This window comes from Terrapene carolina, unplaced genomic scaffold (assembly GCF_002925995.2).
Source record: "Terrapene carolina triunguis isolate 2854851 unplaced genomic scaffold, T_m_triunguis-2.0 Scaffold53, whole genome shotgun sequence".
In the NCBI taxonomy this organism is placed as follows: Eukaryota; Metazoa; Chordata; order Testudines; family Emydidae; genus Terrapene; species Terrapene triunguis.
The window spans coordinates 15,044,706-15,069,143 of NW_020664404.1; the positions used below are offsets into that span (position 1 = coordinate 15,044,706).

General features: G+C 38.7%; 1 protein-coding gene across 2 annotated transcripts in view; it reads right to left on the reverse strand.

Moving 5' to 3' along the window:
- The window catches only part of CDH9 (cadherin 9), a 79,144-nt gene that overhangs the window by 47,309 nt on the left and 7,397 nt on the right, over positions 1–24,438 (reverse strand). For both annotated transcript variants that reach the window (XM_024203418.1, XM_024203427.1), the window contains exon 2: positions 1,358–1,652. In XM_024203418.1, the coding sequence (XP_024059186.1) occupies positions 1,358–1,652 (295 nt within the window). The remainder of the gene's footprint in view (positions 1–1,357; positions 1,653–24,438) is intronic.

The window sequence follows — 24,438 nt, forward strand, 5'->3', positions numbered from 1 at the left end:
TCAGAACTGGGCACTTTGTTTTTGATGCCAAACTATTCCAGTGCAGTTCTTTCTTTAGAAATAAACTTTAAATGAAAACTATAGCTACATTCTCAAAACCTTTTTCTTTACCGACTTTTATCAAAATAAACTTCACTTCACAATTTTAAATAATCCCTATTTTCCATATCTCTTTAAGAGAACCATTATTTGTATTCTTTATAGCTCATAAACTAATGCAGGAATTCCCCTTTCATGTCAACAAAATGAAGTTTGGTGTAATGTTTTCATACTTGTGCTACTGCTGCCAAGGACAGTGGTGAGTTTCTTGACGTTATTTTGAGAACATATGTATCTGTCAGAAATGCGTATTGGTACTTTATTGTCACTCTCACCAATGCCATTTTGCAGAGCTGATACAGCAGATCATAACATTAAATCACAGTGATTAAGTAACGGATAAATCCACAACAACCAGTTGTCCCACTTCGCATGTGTGCTTTATATCCACCCATCTCTGTTGGAGAGACCATTTCTATTCGAGAAACAATTAGACTCTTAGGTAATTATGACAGCTTCTGATGAATGCTTATAGTGGCATGCTGGTCGATAATAGCTAAAGCATTACATTACACAAACAAAGAACAGAGAATAATTTTCCTTTGAGAACATATTCCTCACCCTACTACTTACAAGCACTTCATGTTTTGCTTTTCAATGCTGCCATTGTGAATAGCTGTAAAACATTTATTGCATTTAGAAAAATCTCCTTAGACTGAAATGGTCATTCTTTCCTTTATCCCTCCCCCCTCCCATATGTTTTATATCTCGAGAGAGAGAGCCAGGTGGAATGTTTTTGTGGGGGTGGGAATGAGCAAAATGAGGTTGAGGTATTAATAAGAACACATTTTGATACATAAATGATTTCTTTACTTATATATTTATAGATTGTTTTGTGTAAAGATGCAGAAATGTCCAATTGATTGGAATGCTAATATTCCTGTACAAACACTAGTTGGACATGTTACAGAAGTGGTATTTTGAAGTGTTGCAAAAGTAGCTGGTAGTAACTGATAAGACCATTGTGTATACATTCCCATTTGGCTGTGACGAGTTTAAAACAGCCATACAGAAGCCCAGGGTGTGGAAAAAGGCATAAAAAGTGGATGAAAATGAAACAAATAAGCAAAACCAGGTTTCTGATCAGTAGTGATATGTTCCTGGCCACAGGAGTTATTGAATGGATAGTCACAGGAGCTTGTACTACTATTTAAACACACCAAATAATAACCTCTCAGTTCTCCTCAGAAGGAGTGACTTTTATTCTTGAATCCCCAAAAGCCCTTTTATAGTTTATATAAGGATAAGTTATACCTACCAACTCCAGACATTTCAGGAACACTGGCAGTGTACATGTCCTTTGTAAATTTTGGTTCATTGTCATTGATATCATGGATTTTAATGATAAATTCAGATTCCGGCTCCACTTGTCTTCCAGTCTTTCTGTCTATAGCCTTGGCACGTAGCACATACAGGGACTTTTCTTCTCGGTCCAATTTCTTTGCAGCATGAATATCTCCTGTATTTTCATCTATAATGAACAGACTGCCAGCCCCATCTCCTGTTAATATGTATTTTAAATTTCCATCTTCTTTATCTTGGTCAGTGTGTAGCTTCAGGGAGGTAGAAAAGAAGAATTCTATAAATATATGTATTGTTATTACAGACCAAATCATTCAGCACATATGAATAAGTCTGTACAAATCTTGACTGTAATTGGGGTGAGCAGTGGTTATCTTCTGTCTCACTGTTGGAAAAATTACAAATTTGAGACTCAGTCACACATAAAATATCTCTAAACAAATTCATAAGGACACAAGGGGATGTAGAAGATAATACAGTAACATTTATAATAACCCAATGATAATAAAAATGATGTGTCTTTCAACAGTCTGTCCAGAAACCCAGAGAAGTCTCCTTATTGAAGATAAGAGACATCTAAAAATCTCAAGTCCTTTTTGTAAGATAAAATAAGTATTTATGTGTAGAATAGAACCAGTTGCTTTATACCAGTGATGAACCGATCGGATTAGAGCTTTCTGAAATTCCCAAAAGCACATGTAAAAGTTCTAACTGAAGAACCTTACAGTTCTATTCCAATTTTTTCTATCTCAGTTAATGATTTACTCCCTCCCCCCGCCCTCTGGTCCCCTCTATATACAAGAAACAATTTTCAAGAACACTAGGGGGTAAACTTTCAGAGCATTGCATGGAGTTTAGCAGCTCTTTTCCTGTTAAAATTAAAGGGATGCCACATGGCTACATTTTTTATTCTTATTCTTCTCATCCTCATAATTCAGCACACATGGAAATACATTTCCTTTTTAAGGACATCTGTGAGGTGTAATCAGCACAGTTTTCATCATCAAGAAATCCCAACTATGTTCCATCCTACTGGCATCTGACCAGGATTTGATAACTTGATGCGCCATGATATTATTTTGGTTAGACAAAGCCACATTAAAAGAAAGATTCCTTCTGTCCATTTTTAAACAGGCACTCATCAACCTAAAAAACCCACTATATGTTATAAGTAGGTGTTCTTCAAGATCTAGTTCCAGAAAATTTCCTCAATACCATTTATTTTTCTGCTAGTATGTTCATGCTACCACTCTTGCTCTAATAGTTTCTATCGCTGCATCTTGTGCTGTTACACCTTCTTAATACTCTGACTGGCTGGGTTCTTGCCAAAATGAGGAATAAAATATTAAATGCTAAAAGATGGCGTTACTGATATAAAAGGGTCACTGTACTGAATTCTGCATTAAGTACCTATTCCCCCCCCCCCCTTCCAAGGGCCAAAACCTGTTCATTTTACTCATATTATCAGTGTGGCCTTGTTTACTGTAGGACAACTAGATGAAATAGTTACGGTGTGAGGACAATGCTAATGCCACCTGTATCTGATCTATACTATACTTCAAACCACTGGTTGCACTACTGTAGTTAATGACTACTAACATTCCTAAGGTTTACACAGGATAGAGTGAAATCTTCGCCCGACTAAAATCAATGAAAGTTTTACCATTGACATCCATGGGGCCAGGATTGCACCCATAGTGCCTGATCCTGCAATTACATCAAGGGAAGTATGATTCGGTCTGTATAATGGGACATCTTACATGAGCAAATCAAGCAGGATATGAGCTATAGTATAAATGTAGCATTGGCTCAATGCTGAAACCTATATATACACACAACATACAGTATCTCAAAATACCAATATGGTATTTGGACTTTGTGCCTGCGTACTGGCTCTTGCCGGTATGTCGGACCGGACCGGACCGGCTTACTTTCACCTCTGGAGCTCCCACTGACTTCAAAAGGAGTTCTACCTGTGAAAGGCTTTCAAGTCAGGGATGAAATCCTGGCCCTATTAAAGTCAATGCAAGTTTTGCTGTTGAATTTAGTGGAAACAGTATTTCACCCTAGGCTTTCATTAAGCTTACATGCTTTGTGCTTTTCAAATTATTATTTTCACTGTTATTTTTTTAGTTAAGGACAATTATTTTAATTACATCACTGATGAATCCTCATGATCCTTAGGGCCAAATTCAACCCTGATATAAGTGAATGCAATCCCACTGAAGTCAATAAACTCACTGAAGTCATTTCAATCTTCTGTGCTGCCCGGCTGCATCTGGCAATTATATCACCACGTCAATGCAAGCTTGAATTCTTATTCAAAGATCTAAATAGTAAGATTTTCTACACAGTATATGCTCTTCATTTGAAGAGTCCTTTCAGCGTGGCTTAAGCATTTTTTATCTTTGCATGTTTTGTCAAATAACTCTGCTTTCAGTCACTTTTTAAATAATTCAGATTAAAAAAAAGTTTGTACTGTATCTTGCCTTGTAAATGTTTTAAGTGAAGCTAATAACAATAAAAACTCAAATTTACAAAATGCTTTTCATTACAGTCCTGTTCAAACAGGAAGTGATATACAATCTTGATACTGAAAGTTTGCTTCACCCACCTCCTGCATTGAATATCTGCAGCTGTTAAATTAGTGGACAATGACACTGTATAACAGCATATGAACTAGAGAATGCCCACTTTCATCTTCATATCTTCTATGTTGTTTTCTACCCTGGGAATCCACTCCTTTTGCCTGGGCACCATTCAACTCCCTCTAAAGTCAATGGAAAGTCAGAGTTGGATTTGGCCCATTGTTCTCCATGTGACTTTCCTGTCCTCATTCACATCCCTTCTTGACATACATTTCTTTCGTGACTCCTTTCTTTGATGATCCACCAGTGGTAAATTAATTTTCAATTAAAAACAAAAAACAAAATAGAAGGGACAGTGCATAGAGCCCACTTGATGTTTTGACCATCGGTCTTTGTAGAAGGTATATTGCACTGTTTTGCCTGTATCTAATTGAGACTGTAAGGCTCCTGGAGAAGGGATTGTTTTCCTCTATGTTTGCATAAAGCTCAACACATTGTTCACACTAAATAAATGCCAATTTGCCAAATTGAAACTGATGGACACCTGCATGGATTCTGATCCACTAATCCACCTATTTAGTGTCTTGGCAGACCTTGTGGAGTGGAGGTTGGGAGCTGGTGGGTCCTGTGCTTCCAGAGTCCTTATCTTCTCGGCTACCTGCCTGGCAGGATACTGAGAAGCTGAGAAGCCCGGGAGCTCCAGTTACTAAAATCCTGCGGAGCATGGAAACCCAGAGAGCATGTGTCATTTTGGAAACATCAAAATGTTTCCGCCGTGGGAAGGTTTTAGTGTTCCTAAAATAAAATATTATGGACTTACAGGTCCACACAAAAAAAAGTTTTTAGAGATTTGTACCAATTTGGAAAAACAAATTTTCCAAAAACATGACTTTTTTTGTGGAACTGGAAGTCTCTTTCCCAGGCAGCTCTACAAATAAAACATCCCTCTGAGACTGGATGGGGTATTTAAATAGAGAGAATGCAATTACCCAATTGCAGATTTTATTGATTTAATATTCCTCTTCTTGTAAAAAGTATCATGGAGTTTTTAATGGCCCGATGTGATCTGAATCTCAGCCTTACACCTTGCATAAAATACAGCACATCCAGTAACACTGGACTCTGCAACAGTATCACCACATCAGGGAGCAACGAAGTATTTTTTAGGGGTCTTCCATTCCAATCTTGAACCCTCCTTAATAGATAAAATCTAAAGGGGGTCACAGCAGAACGTAATATGCAGGCAAAATATTAGTTTCTCGATCTTCAGGTGCTCTGTATAGATCATTATTGTGAGAATGCTAGCCTACTTCTAGAGAAGGAAGAAATTTAGATAGTTTGTATATACTTTGTATAAAAATCCATGGACTCTTGGATGATTACATCACACCTCAACTGAGAACCTTTTCGAGGATTGCTCATCACTTCTTTAAACTTTTCTTATGGAGCATAGGAACTTGATGCTAAAATTCAGAAACTCAGTGACATATTTCTAGGAAACAGTAAGATAGTTTTATTTTCAGTAAAAAGCCCCAAAAGCAAAACAGTTTTACCTGGTTGTACATTTTATTTTTTATGTTTCTTATAGCTCTAATTATGAGCTGTTATGTAATTTGTATAGTAGTTCCATAATGTTCCAACAGCATATTTTTCCATTGAAAAATGCCATTTACTTGAAATATATATTTTTTGTGGGAATGTGTTAACTTCAACGATTTTGTTTAGAAAAAATAATTTGAATAAGTTGAAAATGTTCTATTTCAACCTTATCAGAATGGAATGTTTTGATTTTTCATTTCAAATGAGATTTTTTTTGAAATTTTTATTTAAATGTTGCATTTCAATACAATCAAAATGTTTCATTCTAATTTTGAATATTATAAAATATTGTTGAATAATCTATACTTTTTATTTTATATTATACTATCTGAAATCTGAATGAAACATTTTGATTGTACTGAAATAGAATGTTTTGACCTGAAACAAACAGACACACAATTTGAACAATATATTTTGCAGGAATTTTTGTTTTGTTTTGTTTTGCTTGTTTTTGTTTTCATTATAATTGCAAATGAAAACAAATTTGGAAATGTCAGAATTTCCGACAGAATAGAAATTCCAGATTTCAGCCAGCTCTGTTTATTTTATGATTCAGCTCTTGGAAATATCACATGAAGTATTTACAACAAACTAAACTTTTCAATAGTCAAAAGCATTATTTAAGGAAAGATGAAATGAAATTAACTATTCCTTTGCAAAAAGCCCATCTTAAAACAACAACTGGAGCATTCCAACTCCCCTCCACCCTTTTAAACCTAATCCAATGTTCATGAAAGTTTTGGCCATCCTGGAGGGTAAAGTCCTCTATCTATTCTTTTATCACTTATAGCATTGACAGTGACTTTTAAAGTTTGCTCATGCTGCCTCTTCAATGTACTTTAACCTCTCCATAACAGTTAAGTATCCTTGACCTCCCGTCTGAAACTAGTCACAAAGCTGTCAATCTGTTTCAATAGTGATTTTGGTTTTAGAGACCACCTGCCCACTAGGAATTGTGTGGAGACAATCTGCTCATTTCATGTCGACTACCAGGCAGTATTTGAAGTCCAGACATTACTGATTGTGGGCTATGTTTGAACTGGCAGCCTGTGATAAAAGGTTCCATATTCCGTTGGCATTGCTCTGTCAGTAACACTGTTGGAAGTATAATCTGCAACACTATCACAACATAGTGCATCCTTGTTTTCTAGCAAATGTACAAATCTTTCTACTTGTATTAAAAACTGCAGGGAAATTCATTTGCCTATGATATAATACATAGGAAACTTGCAGTATGATAGTTTTAGACATTGCCATTGTGTTGTTTTTATTTAGCAGTTTTCTGGTTTCCTCACTGAAATAAAATACTTACTTTGTAAAATGGAGCAGTGGCAACATTATCATCTAAATGCAAAATGTACTGCATTATTTTTTTAGAGTGGTTGCATATAGTATTGCACATCTTTATAGCCAAATGAATCTAGTTATAAATACAATTATACCAATGTCCTATAATTTAATTTTCACTAATCCACTATCACACTATTGCTTCTCTTCTACAAAAGTATTTAGATATTTAAAATTTGAAATTGAAAATACTTCTACAACATTTCAAGATTCATTTACGCCAAAGGAAGCCCACAGTGGGTCACATACAAATATGATTTGAAATATGTATGTGTTACAGACACAATATATTGTCAAGCTATTATTAAGATATGGATTTATTACTAAAACCAAGTAATAATAATAATAAGAAAATAATTAGCCCAATCCTGCTCCCATTTATGTCAACAAGAGTAGTATTGAGCCCAAGGCAAATGTCATCCCAGATATACATGCGTATAATTCAGAAACTTTTGCAAATTTGGGAGTGTGTGGGATGTTCATAAAAAACAAACAAAAAAGGGCCCCTAATACATTCAAACTAGTATTTTTTTTAAGTAACTAACATTTGATAAAATATTCAGCTCTGCCATTTATCAGCAGTAGAAATTCCTCCCTGTAGGAATATATAGCTTTATTTACTTCTACATGCTCCTTTTTCACTAGTCAGTGTTTTTAGTAATTGAAAACACCATATTGACTAATAATTTAATTGCCAGATGTCTAACTTTTAAAGTCATAAGCTGTAGGTTTTAGAATCTCTGTGACTAACTTTCAGTTCTGCAGGGAGCTTCAAAATACTTAAAAAGAAAACAGATATGTCAAATTGCAGGGTAGATAACATTCACTCCTGATACCAAATGTCTTTACCAATTTTTTAATATGCAACACACTGTCTGAAATATGTCTGAATTTGAAATATATCCGAATAAAGACATAGCTCAGACAATACACTTTAAGGATCCTGTTCTGTCTCTATTAATATTATTCTTACTCTTATACAAATATTTTTCTGTAGGTGTCCTACATGGCTACTTGGATGAATCCTCAATGTGATTTCTCTTGATGATTGTTACACACAAAGACATTTGTGGTGGTGGGAATTAGCTGAGAGAATAATTGAGCATGCTTTGAAAATATGGAAATGGAAATTCCCCCTGAAACTACACCCAGTCCCCATTTAAAGGGGATAAGCATACATTTCAAATTATATTTTCTATTCTATCTATTCTGCAACATGGCAAATTCATGTGCCATTCTAATATATATAAAAAGTTGTTGCTTCCAGAAAAAATCTATATGTAGCTGACCCCAGTCAGTATCATCTTACTAGGGATATTACTATTTCTAATATAAATTTGAGCAGAAAGATCTCAGCAGTTGGCCTCATATTAATGCCACATTCCCTCTATATAAACTGCTAATTGCATTAGTTATATGGCCTTTAAGAGTCTGGACACCAGCAATATTTATGGTTATTTTCCCTGTGTGTATTGTTAGTATGCAAGAATTAAAAAAAAAATACTTTCCTTACAATGGGTGGATAAAAAAGGGTGTTGACATTGTTGAAGGAGGAGAAGTAATCCTAGTGTGCTGTAGGCATGATATGGCAGAAGGAGAAGTCAGGGTGTAGAAAGTAAAAGACAGCAATATGGCTACAGAAGGTTGCTGCTGAAGAGGAAACAGTCCAATTAGAGGAGAGCAAGGAGGTATTCTGCCTGTTTTCCCCTTACTGAAATTTCACCCTCCATATTTCAGATGTATCGAAACTGTACAGTAAGGACCTGATTATCAGCTCATTTATGTCTGTGTAACTGAGGAGTAACTCATGGAGTTATGCTGGCATAAAATCAATACAAGTGACAGGAGAACCAGGATCTAGGCTTCTACTAGACACAGACAAATTATATAACTAGATTTGCAAATACTTACCTGAATCTGAACATGTCATCTGCAATTCATTTCTGTTCAACTCCTGTCACAGCTGAAAAGGGAAAGAAAGATCCAACCCATCCAAAGGAACCACTTGTGGCTAAAGACGTTGTCATGGACAAATAGAGAGAGAGAGTCTAGTCATGGGAGTTTAGAAGAGAGACCTGATCTTTTGTGAAATGAGGTGAGAAGCAGAAATCTTGATGCTGCTGAAGGAAAGAAGGGGGAGGAGGGTGCACAAAGGAGGGTGCACAAAGTAGACATATCCTGCATGGTGGCAGATATTGCAGTAAAGTATACAACTGGTTTTGAAAGCTTTGCACTCTGCCTGCATACAGTAATGATTTTAAAATATGCTATTCTTGCATTGTCTTCATCCTAGGCCCTAATTTTGGATCCTCCGGGCCCCACCTCATTTGCTTCCACCCATACAGCTGTCCCCCACCCCCCAACCCCCAGGCTGCCCCACTCCATTCACACTCTGCCCCTATTTGCTATTAGATGCTTTTTAGAAGGTGTTATGGTGGCCTTCATCCTCTCCATGCTCCCAGGCTCTCTGGGATTTGCTGAACCCATACGGTTCTCTCATGAACCTGTTGATTTCTTTAGCAATGTTCACGGTAGAGCAGTGATGGGTGCAACTGAGAAAATACTGTGCTGCCTTATGGGGAAAGGAGGAGCCTATGATCCCCTCTGCTCAACTTTATGGTTGGGGAAGAGTATGATTCCTTTCATCTCCCTACCATACAGTAGGAGGAAGCTGCCAAAGAGGGATCAAGAGGTTGAAAACCGCCATGATTCCCTTTCCAAAGATGATGAGTGGTGAGTCAGTCTGGGGAACTTTGTTGGCAGGGAGGGAAGATACTTAGGGGATTCCGGGCTTAGGTTGGACTGGAGAGAGTACTGGGTTAGATACAGATCTAAGTGGATGTCAAGATGCTTTTAGAGATCCAGGGTGATATAAGAATAAGCTAGAAATAAAGCCAGTTTACTACATGTCCAAAAATGCATTTTTGTTAATATGGGCAGATGGTTTATCACCTTTTCCTCTCTTTATATTGTTAGTACTGTGGACTGATTTTCTGTGTGATCCTACACTCCCTGGATGCTCCTTTTTGTGTTTCAGCAATGGTTAGGGCTTGTCTACCTTTACCACCTGCTTCTCAATGTATAACAGTAATGCTTGCGGCTTCCCTAAGAAAAAACAAATTCAGTAGCTTGTAATAGAAAGCTACAACTTTTCCACAGTTTTTATTTATTGTACAAAATTATTGAGGGAACTATAACCCTTCTGTAGTGCTCTACAGGAGAGTTACGAGATCCTTTCAAGAGGGCATCACTCCCTATTGAATTCTTTAGTTTTGTAGAGTAATTTCAATGGAGCCTTATTACTTTCATCTCTGTTATGTTCCACTGTATTTTACCATAAAATCTGGTTTGCTGTATGATTTTACCCTTATTTGCCCAATGCGGAGGGTAAGCTTTTGTGTGTTCTGACATATAGTTTAACATAAGGGCAGGCTTGGATGGTCTTTTTATGCATTCTGGCAGTTCTGGGTGTGTTTCATTGTGTGCTCTGATAAGATCATTTGTGAGAAGGAGCTTGCGGTTTGCATGCAGTTTATTTTATTCTCTTCCTGGTCATGGAAGCAAAGCAATAAATAATTGAAGCGTAAAAGGAGATTATTATTTTGGGTTGAATCTATCACATGTCAGTAGGGGAAACTTGGAAACTGAAAAATATACTGTGAAAAATGAAGCTAAAGCCCAAACCACTGATGGATTTGGTTTTGTCTTTTCATACAAAGTATACCAGTAATTTAGGTATTGCTGAACCCTCAACTCAGTCATCTCAGCACATCTCTGCTCATTTATACTTCATGTACAATTTATGTATTTGAAAGAGGCCAGGCAATTCAGATGAAAAACTGTTTATTTCCCCCCAAAACGCATTATATTCAGCCTCCTAGTTCCCGGTACATTTAAGGTTCAGTTCGTAAATCAATTCTTTAGCATACAAACTTTTCTGCATTGCTGTGGAGGATGTTTTAGGCTTGGTGTACACTGAACAATTATATTGGCATAGCTATGTCAGTCAGGAGTGTGAAAAACACACTCCTGACCAGTGTAATGTCATGAAGTCAGCTGGCTCCAGGTCAGGTTGCCTAGCAACACAATGAGCTCAGGTGGCCCCAATAAATCCTTACTATGAGGCTGTGCTCCCTGATTTGACAGAAGGGCCAACCCCCCCGCCCCACCATTTAAGCATTGTAGCAACAGCAGCACAGTGGCTACTTAATTCATCCTACGACCACAGCTGTGCCAGACCTGCTTCCTGACCAGCTCTTGCTCCAACCCTTGTCTGCTGTGCTCTAGCCAAAGTCCCTACCTTCCTCAGAACTTCTGTCTCCTACCATTGGCTTCTCTCCTGACCGTGCCTCTGGTTCTGCCCTCTTATTTTGCTCTGCTGCTAGGCCAGTCTCTTGTTCTAATCACTAGGTTACACCACCTGCATCTCTGTGTGTGACGTGTAACTATGTCAACATAACTCACAGTGTATATGCAGCTATGTCAACGTAAGAGGGTTTCCTTTGACATAGCTAATTTCATTCAAGGATGTGGTGTTCCTACACAGAGAGGGAAAAAAAAACCTTCTACATTGCATGGCTAAGCTGGTATAGGTATGCATATATAGCCATGCCAGTATAGTCTCCACTGTGTAGGCATACCCTTATTCTACCTTTATAATTCTGCTTTCCTTGTGGTTTAGGGCAAAAGAGTTATGATAAGTATATAGTTCCAGATTTAAAACTTTGTTTAGTATAGTTAAGATATAGAAATTCATTTAATATGAAATTATATTAGATCATCTGAAAGCCAAGACATTTAGTGTTGTGGATGTAGGGGGAAAAAAGGCAGCTAAGCAGAGTGCATTTGGTGTTCACCAGTCCAGGATAGCCCTAAAGCCATGGACTCTATAGTGTCTTCATATTCAAACCACAAAGGGGTTATTTGGAGATGGGAACTGCAATCAAGTGGTGTGGTCAATGAGTTTAGTGTGGATGCTCCCTAGCACAGATTTTCAAACAAGTTCATATATTTTTGCATTGGTGAGAGACTAGATGGTCCCCAAGGATCACAACTCTCAGTCCTGCGACATAACCACTACCCAATACTCCTCTCTGGTTGTTCACATTCTTATTTTCAGGGTAAATCTGCACATGAACATGACAGAGAAGGTGGTGAAATCATGAGAAATTAATTAAATCATGAGAAATCATGAGAAATTAATTAAATTGCCATCACAAATACAGATAACATACAGTTGATCAACATATAGTTGAAATAATAGTTTGTGATCCCACAGCCAATCCAGAGACCTCACAGAAAATAGCCAGTGTTCCCACTGTAAGATTTTATAACTGCCCTTGAAATTTAAAGCGGACAATGATACTGCAGCAGCAGCCACTATTCTACTACATTAACATTTTAACTAATTTAAAAGTCTAAAGACAGCTTAATAACTGCAGTATGTCTTCAGTCTGGATTACAGCGGCAATATCTGGTTTGGTTTAATTTCCTATTCCTATGTGTTTAAGCAAAAGTTTTATGTATGTACTAAACGGTAATATATTTACCTGATCTGAATTTGTGACATCAGCACTAACTTCTTAATTAAACATCTCTAGTCTGTGTGTGATGGTAACCTAAGTGACTGTATATTAAAAAAAAGGAAATGACATTTACTTTTCTTATCTTCTGTTTTCCAGCATATGGTTCTTGTGTACAGCATTCCATTGTTACAAATTCTCTAGAGTACTGTACTGTGAAATGTGCTGGCAATTCCTACTTGAAGGTGCCAGTGGTGGTGATGCTGCTGGGGAGGGGTAAATTGCCATTCTATTAGGACTGGCTGAAGGGCCTACTCAGTAACTTCTGAGTTCTTCTGATGTCCACAACATTTGGTGAACTCACTTGCTGAGGCCACTTTCTCCTTTCTACACTCTGGGGATGGGATTCTGGAGATCAGGATTTTCCTTCGCCTCCAGCTTCCCCATTCAGCTGGCCCTCTCCTGTCACCTGCACTCCAGGTTGCAGGGCCTCTGGGCCAACTCTGGTGATGTGGCTGGCTCGTTGCTTTTCCCTACACTCTGAGAATTGGATCCTAAAGCACAGGGTTTTCTCCTCTTTAATCTATTCCATGGATACATCCCTGGGTTGTGGTCCCCGAACCTACTGTACTAACCCATCACAGTGTTTTGTGAGACAGTATAGATTTTGATCTGCTTGCCCCAAGTCTTTGAATCCAGGCTTACCAGACATCAGAATAGTCCCCAGGTAGTTCTGAAATAATCACATCATGACACAGCATCAAACAGTCACTTTAATCAATGATTGAAACAGGTAACTAAGGGGTGTGGTAAATTCATCATCACATGGACATTTTAAATTGAGAGCATTTAAAATGTCTTTCTAAAACATCCCTTCAATGCAGGAATTACTGGGTGAAATTCTACAGCCTGTGTTATTCTGGGGGCCAGACTAAAAGTCCACAGTGGTCCCTGGTGGCATTCAAATATATGAATCATAAGGGTTCTATGAAGGACTTCATTACTGAGGGCAAACTGTACAAGTGTGTGTGTGTGTGTGTGGAGTGGGGGGTAACTTTAACTCTTCAAATCAAGACTAGGTATCTTTCTGGAAGATATGTTTAGTTAAACACAAGTTATTGAGCTCGATACATGCGTGAAATTCTATGGCCTCAGATATACAGCAGGTTAGACTAGACGATCCCTTCTGGTTTTACAATCTGAGACTCTGAATATTAATCTATGTCTTCTGAACCAAACATGTATCATATTTACATTTAGCTCAGAAGATTCTAATTCAGATTATTTCCAAACCATCCACCCACTCCTACTTTTCTATGAATGACCAAAATGTCCACAGATGCTCTAAATTAAATATTCATTGAAGCACTGATTTGAATTTGCATCTCCCAAATGCCAGGTGAGTGCTCTAAGCACAGGGCTAGAGAATCATTCTCACTCTCTGATCCAATGATTATTCAACCATTTTGTACAGCGTGGAAGTTTGAGAGAAGCTCTCACCAGACTATGCACATCAGAGTGTCCTATAATACAGTGTTAGGATACATTTAGGAGGGAGACTCAAGTTCAAATCACTTCTTCACAGCAGGCAGAGGTGAGAATTAAACATAGGCCTCCCAAATCCTGGGTGAGAATGAGTGCCCTAACCACTTGTCTAAAAGTTATAAGGAGGGCACTCCCTCTTCCCCCCATTATGTGAACAGTGCCAAAATCCCCTTGGAATCTAGCTGAGGAAAAAATGGTTGAAACTATTTGGTGAATTTGCATCCATTTCACAAATAGTTTCAGGTCAACCAAAATTGCAGTTTTTGGCAAATAAACTAGTCATCCAAAAAATGTCACAGAGCTCTAGCAGTTAGCCAACCATGAAATATTTTTCATGTATTTTTCTTCCAGCGTGGCTCTATCCTGAAAACCGGCCCCAAAGTGATGCGATTGGGGTCTATATTTATTGATTCTCAATGATTTCCATATCAAACATGCTCAATTGATAACTAAGGGGATTTTTTCCCCTGAACTACTAGCTCTGCAAACTGAAAATAAGTTTTTAATATAGTTTAATCCAATTAGCCCTGCAGAGCCAAAACACCCAAGAGAGTGAACTGGATTGTGTTTTTTCTTGTGCATCATCAGCAGACTTGTTTACTGTGTTTCAATGAGTTTCACTTTTCAAATCTATTATTGGCACTGAAGGCCTAACCAAACTGAGTTCTTTCCTTCCCGTTCTTCATCACCAGTACTAAAGGTTCTGCAGGTCATATTTGGCCTTCAGTGTCACTCATGTAAACTGACTGCCAATAATAGGTTTGCACAGGTGTAACTGATTGAAACAGAGTAAACAACTCCATCAAAGTTGCATAAGGAGGAATAGAATCTAGATTAAACTGCTTTAAAAAGTATTCTAACAGCAGCAGACCCGATAGTTAAGAATATGCCATTTTTATATAGTCCCAGTTAACAGAACATTATATATTATACAAGAGTTTCTGAGTGAAAAATACAGTGATTGCTTTAAAAAACAAATCAAAACAATGTTCCGCTATAACATCTGGGACAGCTCACCAGTGCTAGTGGAAGAGAGAGAGAGAGAGAGAGAGCACTTGATGTGTGGTGTTGGTATTTTTTTTATTGAACCCTCTACTTATGGACTATAATGATATAACAAAAAACAATGGAAAATAATAATTTCCCAAAACAGATGCACAAATCAAGGAACAGACTGTCAACTAAATGAAGAAAACAGAGAAAGCGTTAGAAAAACCACAGTTTCCTAGTCACTCACCAAGCCCAGAGTAAGGGTGTTATTCGGTGCTCCCCGTGCAATAGACAAACCCTCAAAACATTTTGAAGTGTTGTTCACTAAAGATTTTTTAAATAGTGCTTTGCAAATAAAACTACATAAAAGATTTGCTATTCTTACTGCCTACTTTTTCCCTCAGTGCTCTCAGGTCACTGATGAGGGAATCAGACATTTCAGCCACACCATCTCAGATGCACTCTCTTGCTTTATTCTCCTCCTAGAACCCCTCCCTAGCTGGACTACCCTTAGAAGTTTGGACAAGACAGCCCACTAAATCTAAAGCCATGAACATGTCATGGAGACTGGTGTGCTGAATTTGCAGTCTTTCAAACATTTACAATGTTCTTAGGGATTTTCCAGCTGAAGCGAGTCTCAGATTCTTTCAACCATAACTGTGTGCTAATTATGACTTTTGCCTGGGATTCAGTTTCTTTAACAGGTTCTGTTAGATGACTTTGCCTTTCACAGAGCAGTATTAATATATGGAACAACTTAAGAATTCTTTGACAGCTTGGTATTTAGGGATATATGGTCTCGGAATATCTCATAAAGACATGCTACCCAGGAGAACATCTGTGCTTTACAGGCATATCTTGCTGCCTCTATTAGCAGGGGTACAATGTGGGGGAGGTAGGGGACCCCACTTGGCCCCTGAGGGGAGCTATAAATTTGGCCTAGCTGCCTCGCCATCATGGGTGTTATGAGCCCATGCACTTGCTTGCCCCCCCTCTACGGCCCACACCTTTGCATTCCTTCTGATGCCCATGGGAACCTGGCAGCCCCAGCCTCCAGGGAGAAGCAAACAATGGGGTACCAGAAAACCCCAGTCCGCAGGAGGGTTGGAGGATTGGATCCAAGCTTATGGTGTTTCCTAGGGAAGTGGAGATGCAGGAGGAGGAGGAGGTCTGGGACTCCCAGAACTGCCGGCCCCTGGCAGGGATGGTGCTCTTCAGCCTGACCACCTCTCTGGTAAGAGCTTGGGATTTTGGGTGGATGTAGAGGGGGTAGAGGGAGGACAGCTCAGAGCTGAGTGCAGGGCAATACCAGGGGACGAACACTTTAATTTTCAGTGACTTATTGATTTTGCCCCATGTTGAGAAACTTAGAGCCTGATTTCTTGAGTACTTAGCATCTTGTAGGTGCACACATCATTACTATTCCATTGAGGTGGATGAGTAAGTAGTAGTATCCTCAGTTTACTGGTGAGAAAACTGAGACAGAGAGATAGTGACTTGTCCGATGTCAGACATTGAATCAGTGGTAGAGCTAGAATTAGAACTCTGGACATCTTGACTCCCAAGACAGTGCACATTTCTCCAGACTACACTGACTTACTGCTAGAAGTGCTGAGTATCCATCCACAGCTCTCATTCACTTCAGCTGTCATTGCAAGGGCTCACAATTTCTAAAATTTAGGGCCCAAGGATCTCAAGTTCGGCACCCTGAAAATGAGGAACATGCAATTTGTGTTGAAAACGGTGACTTGTTCAGCCTCACAGAGGAACTGTGTGATACAGGTAGGAACAGAAAAGCATTATCTTAGGTGGCATTCACCTGCCTTAACCACAAGATTATCCCTGCTGTTGCTGCCGTCTCTTTCTTTACAGCTACCTCAATTTCTAGAGTGAATAAGGAATTGATCCTAAAGAAAATAGCTTCATTCACTGCACAAACTTGATTCATTTCCTAAGCACTGAATGAGGGAAGGATCCTGTGGAAAAAGTCGTTTGTGATCATGTATCATGAGGCATATGCAGAAAAAGACCAACATAAGATTTCACAGACAACCTTAAATCCTTCATTTCCTAACTTTTGAGTGCTCAGTTTTACAATTTGAATAATTTTATTTTAACATAGTTTTTGTTTGTAATTTCTTAGGGTTCTTTTTTTGAAAAAGAAAAAAAGTCAAAACCAAATTGGATTAGGTGCAACAGTAATACACCCATCCTTCCAATCAATATGCATCAGGAACCCTGAAGGGTTTGAACCCTAAATCTGAACACTGCAGCATAAGCCTCTGCTTGAGCTAAAAAGGACTAACATTATGTAACTCAGCTCAAACAGAGGATTTATGGGAGTCCAGCAAAAGGTACCTCTTTGACCCCAGGACTACCCTGATGCCAAATTTCAAAGTCATCCTTAAAATTATGGATCTGTAAGAGCTTTTCCAAATAAGTTTGCAAGTTTTTTTTTTTAATGGAAACTGTTAGACAATGTAAATCTATAAGTTGATGCCATTTCCCCTACAGTTGAAATTTATGCATGTAAATGGAGAACACGTAAAGAAAGTTGATGCAGAGTTAAGGCTGAAACTCAGTTTCCATTATAATCCTGACATTAGCCCCCTCTCTCAAATCACACACACACACACAAAAAATGGAATCTTTGCTTCCATATTAGTATATGAGCTCTAATTTTGAGGTTGAGTTTTTCCATGAGATCTGAAGTAAATTAAGCAAGGGAGGGGCTCATGACTAATGGCATGTTAAAAATATATCTGTTTATGAGAGGTTAAAGCGTTTTCTAACTCATTTTGCCACTATGTAGTATGAAAACAGAAAGGAGAGACTAAAGCAGTTTCTTCAATTTGAACCGGTGTAACTGAAATATAATTTTGCTCACACTAAATCTGTTTGCCATTGCAATACATATAAATAGGTTTGGGAGGATTAGATTTTTTGTGGTAAATGTTGGTAAATGTCAATTTCACTGTAAATCCTCCCGCACTAAAAAAAGACAACTTTTTTCCATCAATGATAATCGAAAATTACCAGATAGGCAAAGTAAGAAAAATGTTGCTTGAGAACTTATTAGATTTGGATTTAAGGATATTTACTATGTATATATTTATAGGTGTGTGGTTGATAGTTTGTGTTGTAATGACTATAAAGCTTTGTCTACTGTCATTAAATAATTATTGTCTCACTTCCCCTGTTGTCTGATTCACTCCATAATTTCCCCCACTGTGGAAATTTACATCAATAAAAAAAAAATAAAAAGCTTAAAATCCATAATGTTGCATAACTGTGAAAATTTAAATCGATAAACAAAAAAGCTTAAAAATAAACATCCATTTTATCCGTTGAAATTATAAAAAAAAAATGAATTCTGCCAAGTCTACATATAAAGCAACGCTTTGACTGTAGCAATGCATACCTATAAGAATTGATTAGAGATTACAGATTGCTCTGCTGATTGGTGTACAGTATAGTGTTAAACTGACAGATTATCTTGGCTAGACATATCATATCATTCTTTGAGGCTCACTACGTTTCTGTTTTTTGTGCACTGATTCATACAGTGGACAGGATTTGATGTATCAAACGTGTACAGGGAGGCAAAGAAAAGATTTTATATTCTTGACAGTTGCTTGTTGACAGCTCTCCTTTTTTCCCTTCAAGGTGACTATACATAAAGCCTTCCTGGGAGAGACAAGAAGTTGCACAATACCACCAGCTGATGCAGACAGTTAAATTGCCCTTTCTAGGTAGTTACATATTGATTTGCTCTGATGGGTTTCGCACTCATTTTATCACTAGATTGGCAGATAGTAGGAAACGACAATACAGTCAAAATGCTTCCCCCTTTCAGCATCTCTACGATGATGTAATCAATGTGATTAAATATAATGCAATGTGGAAAGCATCTCAGGAAATGCCTTTTGCCCCCTTTTTTTTACATGGCATATGAGTGCCTGATAAGAGGCAAATGATACATCTGGAAATTTCCGGCGTCTAACTCTCATTTCCAGTGGCTTAAACTTGCAGGAATAAGTGATAAAGCTGGGGCATTTTTATGGAAAGAAAATCTGGTCGAAGACAGAGTGTGACCCATATGAGGCCTCTGGTGAGTGTAATTATTTAGGGAAAATTCCACATTTTTTGAGTGGAAAGGGGGAAACTTTTCTGGGGTGTATTGATTTTTTTTCTTTAAAGGTGGCCGGCTATAGCTGCCCAGGGACTTGGACTATTAGAATAAGCCCCAGGGGAGATGGAATGGTGGGCAGAGCACAGGAGGGACATCAAAATTGCATGATAAATTTGTTTATCTCATGTGCAGTTTATATCATGTATATGGATAAAGATGGTGATATCAGTCTTGCAAAATTCTTAAGAAAACTTACCAGACTAGACACACATCTTCCTTCCCCACACCACCCAGATATCAATACAACTGTGCATACAGACACATATCCCTGGGTTTCTCTCATACACATACACCTTTACATTATTATCATTTCTTATTTCTATTGCAGTAGTACCCAGGAGCCCCAGCCATGGATCAGGAACTCATTGTGCTAGGTGCAGTGCAAACAGATAAGAAAAAGTTGGTGTCTGCCTGGGTCTTACAATTTAAGTAAAATATCCCTGTCTTGCTTGGGAATATGAAAGTGTTTAAGAAGGAGGCTGGGTTGAGCAACAATTGAGTTGTCTTCTTTTCTTTTCTTTTGCTGTACATTTGTTTAATTACATTTTTTTTCTTCTGTAATATTTTTGGGGTTTCTTTTGTTTCCCATGTGTGGTTTAGTGGACTTTCCTTCCAATCTTGCAAACACATAAGTATCTAACTTACATACTTATCACCCCAACACCCGCAAGGAAGGGGGCCCCTAAAAGTGGCAAAATAAATACCGCATTCCAGTTTCTGCATTGTAAGGGGCCCCGCCCGGACATATGTTCGGAGGGGGCCACCGTTCGGAGGGGGCCACGTTCTTTGTTGCTACGGCCCTGCTCATGGTATTTAATGTATTTATCCTCACAGTACCCTGATGATGTAGGGAAGCACTATTAACCCCATTGTACAGACAGGGAACTGAGGCACAGAGAGACTAAATTACTTACCCAAGGTCACCTAGGAAGTCTGTGGCAGAGCAGGAAATTGAACTCAAGTCTCCCTAATTCTAGCCTGGTTCCCTAGCCAATGGACATGCTCATCTTTATGCATGTGAATAGTCCCATTGAAGGCAATGAGATAACCCATGAGTATGAAGTTAAGAACGTGCATAAATACATGAATGGTAGGGACTAAACCACTTCAAACATTTTCAGGTTTTTTGAAATGTAGATAAAATTACTTTTGCAAAACAATAATAATAATAAATATTTATTTGGTTTAGTGAAAAATTGTTTGTTTGTTTGTAACATGCTTATCAAGGGATTGGAATTTTTATAAAATGTTCTATTTAAAAAAAAATCAACCAGCTGTTATCTGGATTTTAGTTTTCAACTCCTGGCCATTCTGGCAGTCAGGGAAAGCCACCATTTTTGAATGAAAGCCCTAAGATTTGGAGCACAGCTGTGGTTTTAAAGACCTTGCTTCCAGGAAATGTTTCAATGAAGTGTTGTCTGTAGAAAACCCAGCTCACTATCAATAAATAAATACATATGCTCTAAGATTTTTGAGCAATCATGATTCTCAAATGAGCAAACCTGTTCATGGTTTGTTGAGTTTAGCTAATAAAGTAATTGAGAAGGAGAATGTTGCAAACTAACATTCCTTTGTTCATGGTCTACCTTTTTCCATATCACTTGTTAAGGTAAGTATTTCCAAGTTCCAGCGTAGCACCATTTGGGAGGTAATTACCAGCAGGCTGTTGATCTGGCTAGTTATGGTGAGGCTAACTGCTCACTTAAAAACAGAACAAGTTGAAAAAGAAAATAAAAAATTCAAATATTTTGAAGACATATTTGTACTGCACCTTTTTAAATAGAACTATGTTTTCATTTTTATTTTTTATGAAAAACAGTGACAATTTTCATTTTCATCCCTTTTCCCTGTGCCTATTCCCCTGCCTTTTCCCCACTCTTTTTCTTCCACCCATGACTTCTATTTCTTTTTCCTTTTTTGGCACTGCATGCAATATAGCATGAACGATACTTTGCTTGTTTAATCTTTCCAGCTATACTCTTAGCCCAGCAGAAGAGTCTGTCCTATCTCAGGGCCTCTCCTTTTGTCCCTCCAGACCCACGAACATGATACAGTTCTGAGTGACCTAGAATCCTACTTTCAACGTCTCCGACTCAAAGAATATTTCCAACATAAGTCTGAACAGCATACTAACCCACAGAATCCTCCCTATCAGCACTACAAAAAAAAAAGGATTCTGCGTGGACTCCTCCAGATGGTCAAAACAACAGACTGGACTTCTTTATAGATTGCTTCCGTCAACGTGCAAAGGCTGAAATTGTGGAAAAGCAACATCACTTGCCCCATAACCTCAGCCATGCTGAACACAACGCCATCTACAGCCTCAGAAACAACTCTGACATCATAATCAAAAAGGCTGACAAAGGAGGTGCTGTCGTCATCATGAATAAATTGGAATATGACCAAGAGGCTGCTAGACAGCTCTCTAACACCACATTCTACGGGCCATTATCCTCTGATCCCACTGAGGATTACCTAAAGAAACTACACCATCTGCTAAAAAAACTCCCTGACAAAGCACAGGAACAAATCTGTACAGACACATGCCTAGAACCCCGACCAGGGGTATTCTCTTTGCTACCCAAGACCCATAATCCTGGAAATCCTGGACGCCCCATCATCTCAGGTATTGGCAACCTAACATCAGGATTGTCTGGCTATGTGGACTCTCTCCTCAGGCCCTATGCTACCAGCACTCCCAGCTATCTTCGAGACACCACTGACTTCCTGAGGAAACTACAGTCCATCGGTGATCTTCCAGAAAACACCATCCTGGCCACTATGGATGTAGAAGCCCTCTACACCAATATTCCACACAAAGATGGACTACAAGCTATCAGGAACAGTATCCTCGATAATGTGACAGCTAACCTGGTGGCTGAACTTTGTGACTTTGTCCTCACCCACAACTATTTCACATTTGGGGACAATATATACCTTCAAGTCAGTGGCACTGCTATGGGTACCCGCATGGCCCCCCAGTATGCCAACATTTTTATGGCTGACTTAGAACAATGCTTCCTTAGCTCTCGTCCCCTAATGCCCCTACTGTACTTGCGCTACATTGATGACATCTTCATAATCTGGACCCATGGAAAAGAAGCCCTTGAGGAATTCCACCATGATTTCAATAATTTCCATCCCACTATCAACCTCAGCCTAGATCAATCCACAAAGCGGTCCATTTCCTGGACACTACTGTACTAATAAGTGATGGTCACATAAATGCCACCCTATACCGGAAACCAACTGACTGCTATACTTACCTACATGCCTCCAGCTTCCATCCAGGACACACCACACGATCCATTGTCTACAGCCAAGCTCTAAGATACAACTGCATTTGCTCCAATCCCTCAGACAGAGACAAGCACCTACAAGATCTCTATCAAGCATTCTTAAAACTACAATACCCACCTGCTGAAGTGAAAAAACAGATTGACAGAGCCAGATGAGTACCCAGAAGTCACCTCCTACAAGACAGGCCCAACAAAGAAAATAACAGAACACCACTAGCTGTCACCTTCAGCCCCCAACTAAAACCTCTCCAGAACATCATCAAAGATCTACAACCTATCCTGAAAGATGATAACTCACTCTCACAGATCTTGGGAGACAGACCTGTGCTCGCTTACAGACAACCCCCCAACCTGAAGCAAATACTCAGCAGCAACCACACACCACTGAACAAAAACACTGACCCAGGAACTTATCCTTGCAACAAAGCCCGATGCCAACTCTGTCCACATATCTATTCAAGTGACATCATCATAAGACCTAATCACATCAGCCATGCAATCAGGGACTCGTTCACCTGCACATCTACCAATGTGATATATGCCATCATGTGCCAGCAATGCCCCTCTGCCATGTACATTGGCCAAACCGGACAGTCTACGCAAAAGAATAAATGGACACAAATCTGACATCAGGAATCATAACATGCAAAAACCAGTAGGAGACCACTTTAACCTGTCTGGTCACTCAATAACAGACTTGGGGGTGGCAATTTTGCAACAGAAAAGCTTCAAAAACAGACTCCAATGAGAAACTGCTGAACTTGAATTGATATGCAAACTAGATACAATCAATTTAGGCTTGAATAGAGACTGGGAATGGCTGAGCCATTACAAACATTGAATCTATCTCCCCATGTAAGTATTCTCACACTTCTTATCAAAGTTATCATAAGTGCTACTATAGTAATCCATCTTACTTGTGGATCTCTGAATGCTAACAAGTGCAGAGACGTAAAGTAAAGAATGGTTGTGTCTGAATATCTGTTGCAAAAGAAAGTTAATTTCTAAGGGGGTTATTATGTTTTGTTTTTAAACAAGGGACACATGCAAATGTCATGAATCAAAATGACTGGTTAACTGAATGAAGAGAAGAGGATTTTCTTAGCCAGGGATTCAGTATAAGTGTTGGTTGGGTTGATATTTTATTTTAAGGAAAAGTGAAGTCTGATTCATCCATTGCCATGAAAGTTGTTAAGGACAGGTCATTCATGGTTTGGGATAGTTTGATCAACATTTTGAGTGACATTTATCTCTACAATGGAGAAGAAGAAAGGATTCTTCTTTAAAAACCTGAGTGGATTTTTATCAGACTGCCCATCTTATAATAGATTTTAGGGGGTGATTTTAATTGTACAGTTTATGAGGGTTCTAATAGAAATCATCAAGAACCTCACCCATTATCTGCTAAGTAGCTGTCTTTTATTTTTCAAGCCAATGTCCTTGATCTATTAAGGTATTTTAACTCTCAAGTTGAGACAATATAGTTGGTTGAGCATCAATACAAGCAGTGTCCTTAACAAGACTGGACATGTTTTATGCCTTTGAAAAAATCACGGAAATGTATTGCTAGTGACTGTAACAGAGTGGCTTGCCCCTGGACTGGAGAGCCTGGGGCTAACCCATTGGAGTCAGGAAATTCCCTGTGAAGGGCAGCATGTGACTGCAGTAAGGGGGGGAGAGAGGGGAAGGAAAGGGGAAAATGGAAATGAACATGAAAATTTAGGAAATTGCAGGTAGTAAGAAAGGCTCCTGCAGGGATGACTGTGATACCAGAGGGTCTAGAAGTCAGGGTCAGAAACTTGAGACTCCATCCAGGGAGTGGCCTGCCAAAACAGGAAAGGCCTGATGCAAGAAGGCCTGGAAATAGGGTGACTTGGAGACTGCTGGAAGGAAACAGGCTCCAGCAGGAAGACCTGGGTCATGGGGTTTCCCTACAGATACGAGTGACCCAACAA